The sequence below is a fragment of the Neoarius graeffei genome, chromosome 6 (genome assembly GCF_027579695.1).
Source record: "Neoarius graeffei isolate fNeoGra1 chromosome 6, fNeoGra1.pri, whole genome shotgun sequence".
Classification (NCBI taxonomy): Eukaryota; Metazoa; Chordata; class Actinopteri; order Siluriformes; family Ariidae; genus Neoarius; species Neoarius graeffei.
In genome coordinates, this window is record NC_083574.1 from 22,593,752 (window position 1) to 22,609,410 (window position 15,659).

General features: G+C 39.7%; 1 protein-coding gene across 1 annotated transcript in view; it reads right to left on the minus strand.

The window, feature by feature from the left end:
- cstf3 (cleavage stimulation factor, 3' pre-RNA, subunit 3) overlaps positions 1–15,659 on the minus strand; it is a 44,425-nt gene that overhangs the window by 12,752 nt on the left and 16,014 nt on the right. Inside the window, exons 5-14 of the mRNA XM_060923436.1 lie at positions 13,121–13,218; positions 12,875–12,941; positions 12,757–12,791; positions 12,551–12,677; positions 12,338–12,415; positions 12,007–12,169; positions 8,400–8,509; positions 6,889–7,005; positions 6,718–6,792; positions 6,484–6,627 (exon numbers count right to left, since the gene is read on the minus strand). Of these exons, the coding sequence (XP_060779419.1) occupies positions 6,484–6,627; positions 6,718–6,792; positions 6,889–7,005; positions 8,400–8,509; positions 12,007–12,169; positions 12,338–12,415; positions 12,551–12,677; positions 12,757–12,791; positions 12,875–12,941; positions 13,121–13,218 (1,014 nt within the window). The remainder of the gene's footprint in view (positions 1–6,483; positions 6,628–6,717; positions 6,793–6,888; positions 7,006–8,399; positions 8,510–12,006; positions 12,170–12,337; positions 12,416–12,550; positions 12,678–12,756; positions 12,792–12,874; positions 12,942–13,120; positions 13,219–15,659) is intronic.

Sequence of the window (15,659 nt, forward strand, 5' to 3'; positions counted from 1 at the left end):
CAATGGCGAAAGGTGATTTTGGAAGTAATCAACTGAAAAATCCCACCCCCTCTCTTCAGCACTCCCTCCAAAAGACATGAACGCGCACTGCCTGACTTCTGCTGGAGGATGAGTCCATGAGACAGTGTGTTAGGTGGAGAAACGTAGCATGTCGTTGTCACACTAAAATACATTGGCAAAAGTACAAAGCACTCCAGGTTCGCGTTGCTTCACAATGCACAGGTTAAGCAAATCACAACACAGACTTGAACTCCAACCTAGAAAGTTGGACTTGAACTCAGAAGGTGGTCTCAGTTCATTTTGTTTCAGTGGGGTCCGAGTTTGTTCGGAGTGTTTATATATATATATGCACAAAAAATGCTGACTCATCACTTCGAAGTCGTTTTGGTGGCTGAAAGGGACCAAGTGTGAAAACACCCTTATTCCATACTCATTTAGTTTAATATGATTTCATCCATTACTTTTGTTTAATATATTGTTTTATTCTCTTCTTATTCTTAAATTTTCATATGAAATGATTAAATATTTCTTGAGTAACCATTATTATTATTATTATTATTATTATTATTATTAGGGCCCGAGCACCATTCGGTGTGAAGACCCTATTATTTTCGAAGGATTATTATTATTATTATTATTATTACTATTATTATTATTACAACCCCGATTCCAAAAAAGTTGGGACAAAGTACAAATTGTAAATAAAAATGGAATGCAATGATGTGGAAGTTTCAAAATTCCATATTTTATTCAGAATAGAACATAGATGACATATCAAATGTTTAAACTGAGAAAATGTATCATTTAAAGAGAAAAATTAGGTGATTTTTAAATTTCATGACAACACCACATCTCAAAAAAGTTGGGACAAGGCCATGTTTACCACTGTGAGACATCCCCTTTTCTCTTTACAACAGTCTGTAAACGTCTGGGGACTGAGGAGACAAGTTGCTCAAGTTTAGGGATAGGAATATTGCCTAATGTAGGATTCTAGTTGCTCAACTGTCTTAGGTCTTTTTTGTCGTATCTTCCGTTTTATGATGCACCAAATGTTTTCTATGGGTGAAAGATCTGGACTGCAGGCTGGCCAGTTCAGTACCCGGACCCTTCTTCTACGCAGCCATGATGCTGTAATTGATGCAGTATGTGGTTTGGCATTGTCATGTTGGAAAATGCAAGGTCTTCCCTGAAAGAGACGTTGTCTGGATGGGAGCATATGTTGCTCTAGAACCTGGATATACCTTTCAGCATTGATGGTGTCTTTCCAGATGTGTAAGCTGCCCATGCCACATGCACTAATGCAACCCCATACCATCAGAGATGCAGGCTTCTGAACTGAGCGCTGATAACAACTTGGGTCGTCCTTCTCCTCTTTAGTCCGAATGACACGGCGTCCCTGATTTCCATAAAGAACTTCAAATTTTGATTTGTCTGACCACAGAACAGTTTTCCACTTTGCCACAGTCCATTTTAAATGAGCCTTGGCCCAGAGAAGACGTCTGCACTTCTGGATCATGTTTAGATACGGCTTCTTCTTTGAACTATAGAGTTTTAGCTGGCAACGGCGGATGGCACAGTGAATTGTGTTCACAGATAATGTTCTCTGGAAATATTTCTGAGCCCATTTTGTGATTTCCAATACAGAAGCATGCCTGTATGTGATGCAGTGCCGTCTAAGGGCCTGAAGATCACGGGCACCCGGTATGGTTTTCTGGCCTTGACCCTTACGCACAAAGATTCTTCCAGATTCTCTGAATCTTTTGATGATATTATGCACTGTAGATGATATGTTCAAACTCTTTGCAATTTTACACTGTCGAGCTCCTTTCTGATATTGCTCCACTATTTGTCGGCGCAGAATTAGGGGGATTGGTGATCCTCTTCCCATCTTTACTTCTGAGAGCCGCTGCCACTCCAAGATGCTCTTTTTATACCCAGTCATGTTAATGACTTATTGCCAGTTGACCTAATGAGTTGCAATTTGGTCCTCCAGCAGTTCCTTTTTTGTACCTTTAACTTTTCCAGCCTCTTATTGCCCCTGTCCCAACTTTTTTGAGATGTGTTGCTGTCATGAAATTTCAAATGAGCCAATATTTGGCATGAAATTTCAAAATGTCTCACTTTCAACATTTGATATGTTGTCTATGTTCTATTGTGAATACAATATCAGTTTTTGAGATTTGTAAATTATTGCATTCCGTTTTTATTTACAATTTGTACTTTGTCCCAACTTTTTTGGAATCGTATTATTCTGCCGCGTTTGGCCTTATTTGAGGCATTTCCCGTGCACGAAAACTCATGAAATGTGATACACACATCAGTCATTGTCATCACTACTCAGCCACAGACTTTTGGCCCCGGGCATGGCCCAGGGACTTCATAGCGCCCCTTTTTCCATTTCCCATTGAAATTAATGGGTAGAACTTTGGAATTATGTCATAAGGCCATTTGGAGTGAAATTACACACGGTCATTTTTAACGTACTCCTCCGAGACGGTTCATCAAATTCATGTCAAACTTGGCAAACATGATGCCAAGATATTGCTGAAGTTGAATTGCTAAGGGATTTTTGATATGTTGTAATATGTTGAAATATTATAACATATAATATGCCAAGATATTGCTGAATGTTGAACTTGATATCTTGTGATATGATTCTGATTCTGATTCTCTTTAGCCGTTATGGGCCTGTCTGGTATAGCGCCACCAACTGGCCAAGGAAAGAATAGGGTTTTGAATATGTGTGTTTTGACACATGATGAATTTTAACATGCTCCTCCTAGATGGTTCATGAGATTCATGTAAAATTTGTTACACGTGATGCCAAGATGTCACTGATATTAAATTGCGAAGGGATTTTTGATATCTTGTAATATGTTGAAATGGCCTTATGATTTTAATATCTTGCCACATAAACAGGAAACGTCAGAAAGCCACAGTGCATTGACTGTATGGTTGGACACTTCTTACTTCAATAGATATTACGATTATTATGATAACCTGACGCCCAATGGGCCTGCCTGTTATAGCGCCACCACCTGACCAAGCAGGAAATGTGCCAGACATTGGCAATGCCGTAACTGATTGATCTGACACTTTACAAAATATTGTGTATTATGATTGTGATGATATTCACATGTGTAATTCAGATGCCTAGCACAGCGCCACCATCTGGCCAAGCAGGAAATAGGGAAAAAATGTTCAAATGTTCAATCCAATTCAATTCATGGATTAATCTGAAACTTTACAAAATATTGGATCATGAGTCTGATGATATAACATATACAATTCTGTGCACACTCATACACACTCACAGTCATATGCATATTTATGCATACACACACACTCTCACAAGTATGCACTCACATGAACACGCAACGTCTATGAGCACACTGTCACACTGTGGTCAACACACTGTGTGTGTCTGTCAGAGGGAGAGAGAGAGAAAGTGTGTGAGAACAGACACACTTTCTCTCTCTCTCCCTCTGACAGACACACACGCACACACAATAATAGCGGAGTTCCAGCGGAGCACCATACCTAAGAAAAAATGGTAAACCCATCGAGTCGATTTTTTGTGGTTTGTCCGTGTACGTGTAACACCAGTCATACACACCGCCTAGTGGTCAGTGTTAGTAATTACCAGTCATACACACCGCCTAGTGGCCAGTGTTAGTAATTACCAGTCATACACACCACCTAGTGGTCAGTGTTAGTAATTACCAGTCATACACACCGCCTAGTGGCCAGTGTTAGTAATTACCAGCCATACACACCACCTAGTGGCCAGTGTTAGTAATTACCAGCCATACACACCACCTAGTGGCCAATGTTAGTAATTACCAGTCATACACACCCCCTAGTGGCCAGTGTTAGTAATTACCAGTCATACACACCGCCTAGTGGCCAGTGTTAGTAATTACCAGTCATACACACCGCCTAGTGGCCAGTGTTAGTAATTACCAGTCATACACACCGCCTAATGGCCAGTGCTAGTAATTACCAGTCATACACATCGCCTAGTGGCCAGTGCTAGTAATTACCAGTCATACACACCGCCTAGTGGCCAGTGTTAGTAATTACCAGTCATACACACCGCCTAGTGGCCAATGTTAGTAATTACCAGTCATACCGCCTAGTGGCCAATGTTAGTAATTACCAGTCATACACACCGCCTAGTGGCCAGTGTTAGTAATTACCAGTCATACACACCGCCTAATGGCCAGTGCTAGTAATTACCAGTCATACACATCGCCTAGTGGCCAGTGCTAGTAATTACCAGTCATACACACCGCCTAGTGGCCAGTGTTAGTAATTACCAGTCATACACACCGCCTAGTGGCCAGTGTTAGTAATTACCAGTCATACCGCCTAGTGGCCAATGTTAGTAATTACCAGTCATACACACCGCCTAGTGGCCAGTGTTAGTAATTACCAGTCATACACACCGCCTAATGGCCAGTGCTAGTAATTACCAGTCATACACATCGCCTAGTGGCCAGTGCTAGTAATTACCAGTCATACACACTGCCTAGTGGCCAGTGTTAGTAATTACCAGTCATACACACCGCCTAGTGGCCAATGTTAATAATTACCAGTCATACCGCCTAGTGGCCAATGTTAGTAATTACCAGTCATACACACCGCCTAGTGGCCAGTGTTAGTAATTACCAGTCATACACACCGCCTAGTGGCCAATGTTAGTAATTACCAGTCATACCGCCTAGTGGCCAATGTTAGTAATTACCAATCATACACACCGCCTAGTGGCCAGTGCTAGTAATTACCAGTCATACACACCGCCTAGTGGCCAGTGCTAGTAATTACCAGTCATACACACCGCCTAGTGGCCAGTGCTAGTAATTATCAGTCATACACACCGCCTAGTGGCCAGTGTTAGTAATTACCAGTCATACCGCCTAGTGGCCAGTGCTAGTAATTACCAGTCATACACACCGCCTAGTGGTCAGTGTTAGTAATTATCAGTCATACACACCGCCTAGTGGCCAGTGTTAGTAATTATCTGTCATACACACCGCCTAGTGGCCAGTGTTAGTAATTACCAGTCATACACACCGCCTAGTGGCCAGTGCTAGCCAGTAAAGAAATAAAACAAAAGAGACTGGCTAGGATATAAGAAAATTCTACAACCCAGAAACAGATGGGAGCTCCACTTTTAGGCAGTGCCTAAATCTATATATTAGTGAGCTGTCATCATTGTGCATTTTGTTGCAGACATATGAAAACTCTGCATGTACACACACACACTGCAGACACAGGATGACAAGATTACAGCGTGAGATAGAGCGATTACACTAAGATGACAAGATTACAGCGTGAGATAGAGATAAGGAGGAGACACATGTATAGTTTTGTACATATATAAATGTACATTTTCACACCACAGAAACACACACACACAGTCTTTGTCTATCTCTCATCTGTCAAGCAGTCATGGCATTTGCAACATGCACATCACCTTTGAACATTTGATGAATATATGACATGTGACTGTTTTGTTGGGTGGTGGGATGTCCTGGGTTGCGGAACCACACGTGCGAGGGCCCGTCAAGGCCGCTAGCGGCTTTAATTATTATTAAAACTGCATCTGTCAGCAGCTCAGCTGCATATTTGGTGTGAATTTTGCTCCAGCTAAAAGTGTTTGCCAAATGAATAAATGTCAGTGTAAAAGATTAACGTTTAAATATTGTCATATTTCTAATATGACTAATAAAAGAGTTGAATATCTGCATAGACAAGTGTAGACAAATATAAACTTAAAAGTAATTGAATTCGCTTCCCAAATAAACATCTTGCTCCATGCTGTGCATTTGATATTTACAGTTAACGACACCCTCTAGTGTTCAGTACAAGATAGAATGTCAGAAGGGAGCAGGTGCTTCTTTATGAATTTCTGTTGTCTTACATGACAGTGAAGAAGACTGGAGAAAATTTGTGATTCACAGACAAACTCTATTACTTTGCAATTTACCCAGGCATTATGTAAGAGATTTAAAAACATAATGCAGCGTGTGCTATTATAGAGAAGTAATTAACGACAGGGTGATGTGATATGGTGTGACACGATGAGGATTTACTATTAAAAACAATAGTCAATTATGTTCCTATAAACACATCAAGTGTTTCATTCCTGTTCTAGCACAGTAATCTACCAACAACTACAATTGTTTTATTGATTACACATAATGACATACTGTACATTTTAGCCATTTATAGTTCCATTTAAAGTTGTGTAACGTCACGTGTGAGGCAAGAGTTGCTCACTGAGTCTTCATCAGCATATATTTGAAAATGAGCACAGCTTCACAGACTCCCACTCAAGAGTGCACTCAAAAGTGCATGTCTTGCATGGTTCAGGATGATTTTAACCAGTAGATGGCGCTTTGAGCCATTGTCAACCCACAAAATGCCAATTTTTATAAAAATGGTAATTTTGCCAATATTAACACCAGCACTGATCACCTTGCTGCAGTAGTACTCCATGAGCGCGGCCGTAACATAAACGTGATGCCGCGTCCTAACATCCTCTCTGGCCTTCTTAAAGATGGCGCGGCCAGACTTGATTCCCTCTGCTCTTCTGGCAAACTTCATGTACTGAATGTAAACCTGAGCAGTGGCACAAAACAAGCATTTTAGTGATGTAAAACAACTCTCAGTAGTTAACACAAAGTTCATTTTGAATTAAATGAAAATCACCAAGGTTGGGTCGATGTCCTCTATAGCCAGGAGTCGGTTATATATGCTGTGCACTTTTTCATATTTCATACGACTCTATGGAACAGACGTCACAGGGACAGTGATCTTTAAATTCGAGAAATTACAGATAATCGCAGGAGTTAATGGTGTCATCAGAGCTGAAGGCCTCACCTCTTCATAATCAGCGAAAGAGAAATACAGCAGCATGTTTTTCTTCAGTAGAGTTGAAATGGCACGCTCGTAAATGTTAGCAGCCTCGTCACTGAACAGCTTGGCATTGTTCATGTCCTAAAAATACAATGAGAGCGGTAAAGATGTTAAACAGTCTTCAGAACTTCAAAAATTAAAACAGAAAATCTTCAGGACAAAGGGCTTTGCATTTTGCAGTTTCTCTGTAACATGACATGCTCTTATTAAATTCAACAAAGAGAGAAAAAAGGTTGGTGAGGGAATAACTTTTTATTCTATCTACATTCACTGGATATGAGCAATCGCGCACTCTGATTGACTACTCTACTACTAGGATATCAGCTCACATACCGTGAGTAGAGAAAAACAAAATGGCTGAACACATCAAGTCAGATGTCACTTTGTATCAAGTAAAAAGAAACAGAAATAGCTAAAATAATATAGTCTTTCTGCTCCCCAATATCTCTTGTTCCACACTCCAGCCCAGTCGGTGGCGGTAATGCACCTTTACGTTGGTTTGCCAACCGCCAAAAAAAAAAAACCTAAAGAAGAAGAAAATGGCAGAGCGTGTTGCTGAACCTACCCAGGATGAACTAAAAACTCTACTCGAAAACAACCTCCCCCCAAAAAAACCCCCCAAAATATGGTATTTGATGGGAAGAACATATCTTTTTTATTTTTCAAGAATTATTATTATAGAGTTTTTCACAAATTGCTACCGTCATTTCACTGGTTTGTTTACATTCTAAGCAGAAATTATTTTGTCAGACGTTTTAGATAAAAGTTTTTATTTATCAAATTTGCAAAAAATTAAAATGCTCTGTTTCTCAAAATCCAGTGAATGTGGATTCACTGGATTTTGAGAAACAGAGCATTTTTATTTTTTACGACAAGATTGATTGGAATAATTATTCCACTCAATCTCGTCGTACATGGCTTATAGCCAACTCAGTGCTACGTGCCTCGTTGGCTATCAGCTCAAGTATGATTCGACTGCGTGGAATAACTCTTAAATAGCTGTTATAATGTACACAGTAACTAACTTTTCTTACAAAATGTCCACAACATTAAATGTAACTAAACAGTCAGAAGTACTATTTGACATTCATTAATTATTAAAAATTCATTATTGCCTAATTGCTGTTGTATAAGATGAAAAAAACACTTTGAAACTTGCTGTTTTTGGAAAATAATCAAGCATCCCACCACCCTGTCATTGACCATTTTCTTATAACAGCATCCCCAGTCATGTATTATTCCTTAATTATCTTGTAATGCAGTAACTTTAGTGAAAATATTGTATAAAAACTACCTACAACACATTTCATTGGACACATTGGAGCTTTTTTCTCAGTTTCAATTTTGATCGAATTAATGTTTGCCTTTATAGTGCAATAAACAGATCTGATCATGTGAGCATATAATCAAAGACACACTAATATCAATATGTATTAAGAACGAAGGATAATGTCAATGAAAGAGAAGAGACAAACCCCTTTTTCGGCCAGCAGCTTGCTGGACTGTTCCAGATACTGGGCAGCTTCATACCAGATGTCAGGATGATGGCCAAGCACTAAAAGGCACTGCTCATAGGCAAACATCACTGCAGGAACAAATCACACGCACTTTACTTAGTCAGATATCACACCTTGGCTGCCTGAGACCTTTATCTATATTTATGATGATAGAAATAACAACATCAGCAACACTGCTTAGAGGAGCAGTCTGCAACGAATTACCGTATGTTTAAATACAAATAGATGGATAGCGGATTTTAACAGTATTCAAAAATCTCTACCAGTTGACAAATGTCTTCCAGTTTCTCATTTATACTGGGAAAGTTACGGTATGTTTTTTGGAAGATATGCTGGTTAAAGAACAATATATCTGTCAAAACATGGCCATAATCAGTATATCTTTTCAGGTTTAAAAAAAAATAATTTTATTGATGTTTCTCTTTACTTTAAGAAACTTGCTGGATCTATTGCATGGCAAACATTTCAAATGGACTTATTATAGGTCTACTATATATACACATGCTTTTAAACATTACAAACTGCACCTTTAAGGACTCAACGTTAGATACAGAGACTTCACAACGTAAAGCATGACTAATACCCCTTTTCCACCAAGGCACTTCGAGACCTGGGTTCAGAGCTGGTGCCTAGTCTCAAACCAGCTCGTCACATTTCGACAGCCAAAGCTCTCGGCCAAGGAAACTGTTTCAAGAGTGGCACCAACACTTTGCTGGTCTAGAATCAAGAACCGCTTACAACCCCAATTAAAAAAAAAATTGGGACGCTGTGTAAACTGTAAATAAAAACAGACTGTTATAATTTGCACTTCATGGAAATCCTATATTTCATTGAAAATAGTACGGAAATCCTATATTTCATTGAAAATAGTACAAAAACAACAATGTTGAAACTGAGAAATTTTTTTTATTGTTTTTCGAAAAATATATGCTCATTTTGAATCTGGTGTCAGCAACACGTTTCAGAAACATTGTGACAGGGCCATGTTTACCACTGTGTTGCATCACCTCTACTTTTAACAACACTCAGTAAACGGTTGGGAACTGAGGAGATCAATTGTATAACCAATTGTAGACCGCTTGTATAACAGCTTTTTTCCTTCTACTGTTAGGCTGGTGGCACAGGACATTAAGGAGGGAATGAAGTACCTCTTACCACAACCCACTCAAACTCTGGACATCTCATTGATTACTCTCTTCTCTTTTCTCCCCCCACACACAATGTCTCCATATGCAATATAACTGGATTTTCTAACTTCTTTTTCTACCTCCTCAACCAAAATGTGCAATACTCACTCAATTTGTGTAATACCCAAGATGTGCAATACCAATTCAGATAGATATTTATTACTTTTTATATATTTATTTAACAACGGTTGCACTCCGTTTAATGACAGCATTACATAGCTCTATCTAGTACTCTCACTGTTTATTTGTTGTTATAATTGTGTATTATAGTGTGTTTTTTTATTTTAGAATGAAAATTGTTGTTTCGTATATTTGTAAATTGTCTTTTTTTTTTTAAATAATGTCTATGAAGCTGACTTGTGGAAAACGCTCAAGAATTCCAATGTACCTGTACTGCAGTGTATTTGTGCAAATGGCAATAAACTCTATTCTATTCTAATTGCTGTAGTCTTCAAAGAGAAAAGTTGTCCCATTCTTGCCTGAAACACAATTTCAGTTGCTCAGCAGTTCAGGGTCTCCTTTGTCGTATTCTGCACTTCATAATGCGCCAAATGTTTTGAATAAGAGACAGATCTGGACTGCAGGCAGGCCAGTTTAGCACCCGGACTCTTTTACTACAGAGATGGAGCCCATACAGGGATTTCCACTACAAACACGTGTCTGCTTTTAATGTCGTGTCGCCTGAGGGCCTGAAGATCACAGGCATCCAATGTCGGTTTTCAGCCTTGTCTCTTGCACACAGAGATTTCTCCAGATTCTCTGAGTCTTTTAACGATATTATGTACCATAGAGGATGTGATCCCAAATTCTTTGCAATTTTACATTGAGGAATGTTATTCTTAAATTGATGAACTGTTTGCCCACACAGTCTTTCACAGAGCGGTAAACCCCTCCCCATCTTTACTTCTGAGAGACTCAGCCTCTCTGGCATGCTCTTTTTATACCCAATCATGTTACTGGCCTGTTGCCAATTAACCAAATTAGGTTTTTTTTAGCATTACAAATCTTTTTCAGTCTTTTGTTGCCCCTGTCCCAACTTTTCTGAAACATCTTGCTGACATCAAATTCAAAATGAACATATATTTTTCAAAAAACAAAATTTCTCAGTTTCAACATTTGATATTTTATCTCTGTACTATTTTCAATGAAATATAGGGTTTCCATGATTTGCAAATCTTCACATTCTGTTTTTATTTATGATTTACACAGTGTCCCAACTTTTTTTTGGAATTGGGGTTGTATGGCAAGGGCTGTGGGTGGGATTATCATGAATAACAAGACCAACCAAAACTTTGTGACCACCATTTAAAAAACAAACAAACAAACAAACAAACAAAAGAAAACCCAGAGTGTAGTGTCTAGTCTGCCTAATCCAGTTGTCCACCACTGTTGTTGTGCTTGGTGCTAGCACTGCTGGGAAATGGGAGCTGTATAATTATGTGGCTCCATGGTGGCTTTCTAGCCTGTGAAAAATCAAACTGGTTCTTTGAAGTTTCGCAAGCTGAAAGAACACCAAACCAGCACTAGCACCAGCCCTGAACTAGCACCTAGTTCACATTGGTGGAAAGAGGGTATAAGACATGGGTCCCTTTCAGTGCTTTACTAAAACTGCTTCCTAGAATACCACAAGAGCCTAGTCACTCATTTTCCCCTGTTATTTTCTCCCCAGTTTGGTCACGTTCCAGTTCCTATCCAGGAGAAGGATGAAGGCTAGCATGTGTTTCCTCTAAGACACATGAAGCCAGCCAACTGTACTTTCTGAAACCTGCTCACGCTGCATCACAGGGCAGTGTAACACACATGGAGGAAAGCGCTATCTGCCCTCTTCCACATACATGAGCTCAATGATTACCTCATGTCGGTCTGACAGGGGAGAGATTCCTTCCCACCCAGAAAGCAAATGTGCACCACTGGCTACCACCCAGAGAGGGTGGTGGTATTGGGATTCAAACTTGACAGTCACTCATATTTTTAGTTTATTGTATTTTGGTTGATCGAGCTTAGTTGTATAGGTTTAGCATTTAAAGTTGTATTCTGGTGACCAGAACGGTTGTTAGTTCACTTCCAGGACTCCTTTAAACAAAGCCCTTAACCCTTAACTCTTCAGCTACCACTTGCTAAATACTATAGATAGGTCAGTGTTTTGCGTTATGCCAAAGGCACCTTTCAGGGAACATTCAGGACTGGTTAAACTACATCAGCATTTCCTAATCCTGTTTCCTTCTCCATGTACTGCATGTCTTAGCATTTTTTCTACTCCGACACTCCCAACTCAACAGGTTAAAATGAGTGTGTTAGAGCATGTCTGAGAACGTAAAGAAAGAAACTGGGATTGTATACATGAACCATCATTGCTTTATAATAGTCAGCCTAGGCACCTCTTTTAGTGATAAGTGTTTGGTCTTCTGTGCGTAGTGGGTTGCTTTTCTCCCATTGGATGTACTTCTTCCACATTTCCACTTGCTGGGCCTCCTGAGGAGAGTTTTGCGGGGGCACAGAGGGCGCATTTCGGTCCAAACCCTTCATCACCGTTTCGTACTCCTACAACAATGAATGGTCGAGCAGCCATACTGGTTATACAGGCACTTTGTTAAAACAAAGTCACTCAAGAGCTACCGTGTGAACACTATACAAGCTTACATACAGTTTAGCTCACTGAAGGAAATGTGAAATTAAGCAGAAAATTGTGAATAAAGCTGAAGCACCTACTTTGGCGACCCTCCGAGCGTTCATGTAGTCTCTGCTCCGATCTTCTATCATCTTTTTGGCTAAGTGAATATTAATACCCTTTAAAATGGAAAAGAGGGTTACTGTGTACCACATAAAAATTATTTTACTTCCATACACACACTTCAATATATACCACAGCCCAGATTTTTACATCACAACGTACATCACTTTACTCCATTAATGCCCTCTCACCTCTTCATACTTGCTGTAATCTCTCCACAGCTGTTCGATGTTGATCATGGGATTGACGCAGCCTCTCTGATATACCCGCCGCACAGCTGTGATCCGCTGGTTCTCTGCATACGAGCCCACCGCCTCACTATAGTACAGAGCAGGAGATTTAAAGCCTGTGCATGTCCAAAAAAAAAAAGCAAAGCAACGAAGCATAGCATACTCACACTCCTTTGAGAAAGTTGATATAGTCCACCCAAATCTGCAGCGAGAACAAAATGTGTTACGACATCATTAGTGCTCCAGTAAGAAAATGAAATGAATTGCATGTTAAGGGACATTCACCTGGTATGACATGATCTCCATTCCAATTTTGTCCAGGGCAAAATCATATGCCTGTGCCATCTTTTCCCTGACAATGCAGACAGTGATTAGGATCCATACATTGCTATTACAAACTTATGACCTCTTCCATGTGCTATAGATTGTCAGTAAGGTTGAAAGAACATATCCTGTGTCTCTGCCAGCCTGAGTAACCGTTTGAGTAAATGAACATTTTGTTTCAGCATATCCACACAGAAAATCACATACTTGTAGCTGGGCAGCTTTCCTTTTGTTTCTCGCACGTATGAAAGGTAACATTTCCATAGGTCAATGTGCAGAACCTTCATAAGGCATCTCTGAAACAACTGAGCAAGAAAAGAAATCAAGTCACCTTTAATGTCTTGTCACTGCATTAAGTGGGTCATTTACAACCCCGATTCCAAAAAAGTTGGGACAAAGTACAAATTGTAAATAAAAACGGAATGCAATAAATTACAAATCTCAAAAACTGATATTGTGTTCACAATAGAACATAGACAACATCTCAAATGTCGAAAGTGAGACATTTTGAAATTTCATGCCAAATATTGGCTCATTTGAAATTTCATGACAGCAACACATCTCAAAAAAGTTGGGACAGAGGCAATAAGAGGCTGGAAAAGTTAAAGGTACAAAAAAGGAACAGCTGGAGGACCAAATTGCAACTCATTAAGTCAATTGGCAATAGGTCATTAACATGACTGGGTATAAAAAGAGCATCTTGGAGTGGCAGCGGCTCTCAGAAGTAAAGATGGGAAGAGGATCACCAATCCCCCTAATTCTGTGCCGACAAATAGTGGAGCAATATCAGAAAGGAGTTCGACAGTGTAAAATTGCAAAGAGTTTGAACATATCATCATCTACCGTGCATATCATCATCAAAAGATTCAGAGAATCTGGAAGAATCTCTGTGCGTAAGGGTCAAGGCCAGAAAACCATACCGGGTGCCCGTGATCTTCGGGCCCTTAGACGGCACTGCATCACATACAGGCATGCTTCTGTATTGGAAATCACAAAATGGGCTCAGGAATATTTCCAGAGAACATTATCTGTGAGCACAATTCACCGTGCCATCCGCCGTTGCCAGCTAAAACTCTATAGTTCAAAGAAGAAGCCGTATCTAAACATGATCCAGAAGCGCAGACGTCTTCTCTGGGCCAAGGCTCATTTAAAATGGACTGTGGCAAAGTGGAAAACTGTTCTGTGGTCAGACGAATCAAAATTTGAAGTTCTTTATGGAAATCAGGGACGCCGTGTCATTCGGACTAAAGAGGAGAAGGACGACCCAAGTTGTTATCAGCGCTCAGTTCAGAAGCCTGCATCTCTGATGGTATGGGGTTGCATTAGTGCGTGTGGCATGGGCAGCTTACACATCTGGAAAGACACAATCAATGCTGAAAGGTATATTCAGGTTCTAGAGCAACATATGCTCCTATCCAGACGACGTCTCTTTCAGGGAAGACCTTGCATTTTCCAACATGACAATGCCAAACCACATACTGCATCAATTACAGCATCATGGCTGCGTAGAAGAAGGGTCCGGGTACTGAACTGGCCAGCCTGCAGTCCAGATCTTTCACCCATAGAAAACATTTGGCGCATCATAAAACGGAAGATATGACAAAAAAGACCTAAGACAGCTGAGCAACTAGAATCCTACATTAGACAAGAATGGGTTAACATTCCTATCCCTAAACTTGAGCAACTTGTCTCCTCAGTCCCCAGACATTTACAGACTGTTGTAAAGAGAAAAGGGGATGTCTCACAGTGGTAAACATGGCCTTGTCCCAACTTTTTTGAGATGTGTTGTTGTCATGAAATTTAAAAATCACCTAATTTTTCTCTTTAAATGATACATTTTCTCAGTTTAAACATTTGATATGTCATCTATGTTCTATTCTGAATAAAACATGGAATTTTGAAACTTCCACATCATTGCATTCCGTTTTTATTTACAATTTGTACTTTGTCCCAACTTTTTTGGAATCGGGGTTGTATTTCAAGCATTAAAATCGCCCAGAACCTGAGACTATTAGTTTTTTCCCATATTTAATTATAATTTTCAATATGTACATTCTTTGAAAAATGTCATAAAGCAATAAGGCATGGATAAACCTTCATTTTCACCCTCACCAAGTAATCCAGTTACTACAAAAATGCAGTCTGGACACGTACCCAAATTTTTTCACCTCCTTTCTCTCGTACATTTTAATTTATTCTTTAAAGGTTACATACTATACCCCTTTTCCACAAGTTGACACAGTTCCCTGAGGTCTTAATGAAATATCTGTGACATGCTTTGTTCAAAATACCACAAAGCTAAAGTACCATAGCACCTTCTCGCCCTGTCTAAACAACCCTGTTTAAAACTTGACTTCCTGTCTCTTTAAATGATAATGAGCCACTGCACACCCCCTGCCCTCTTCTGCTGGCCAATCGGGTAGCTCTTCCCTCATGAACATTCATTCACAAAGGAAGTTCTCAAGCCATGAATGGAGATACTCATATGAGGGGGTGGCATAATTCTAATGAGATCCAATTATGACATAGGAAGTGGAATCAAATCCAAATGGATTGCTGAAGCTCAAGTTTTCTGAAATAGGAGCCCCTAAAGAAATTGATTAGGTTGTCTTATTTCAGAGTTTGTGGGTTGGTAGGCCCTTCAGATACCCAAATGTGTAAGCATTGTGTAAAAGTAAGTTTTCTGCCAAGGAAGTGTCTTTGTGAGATTTTGTACTGTCTCTATAACATGTCAAGCTGTGTTTTG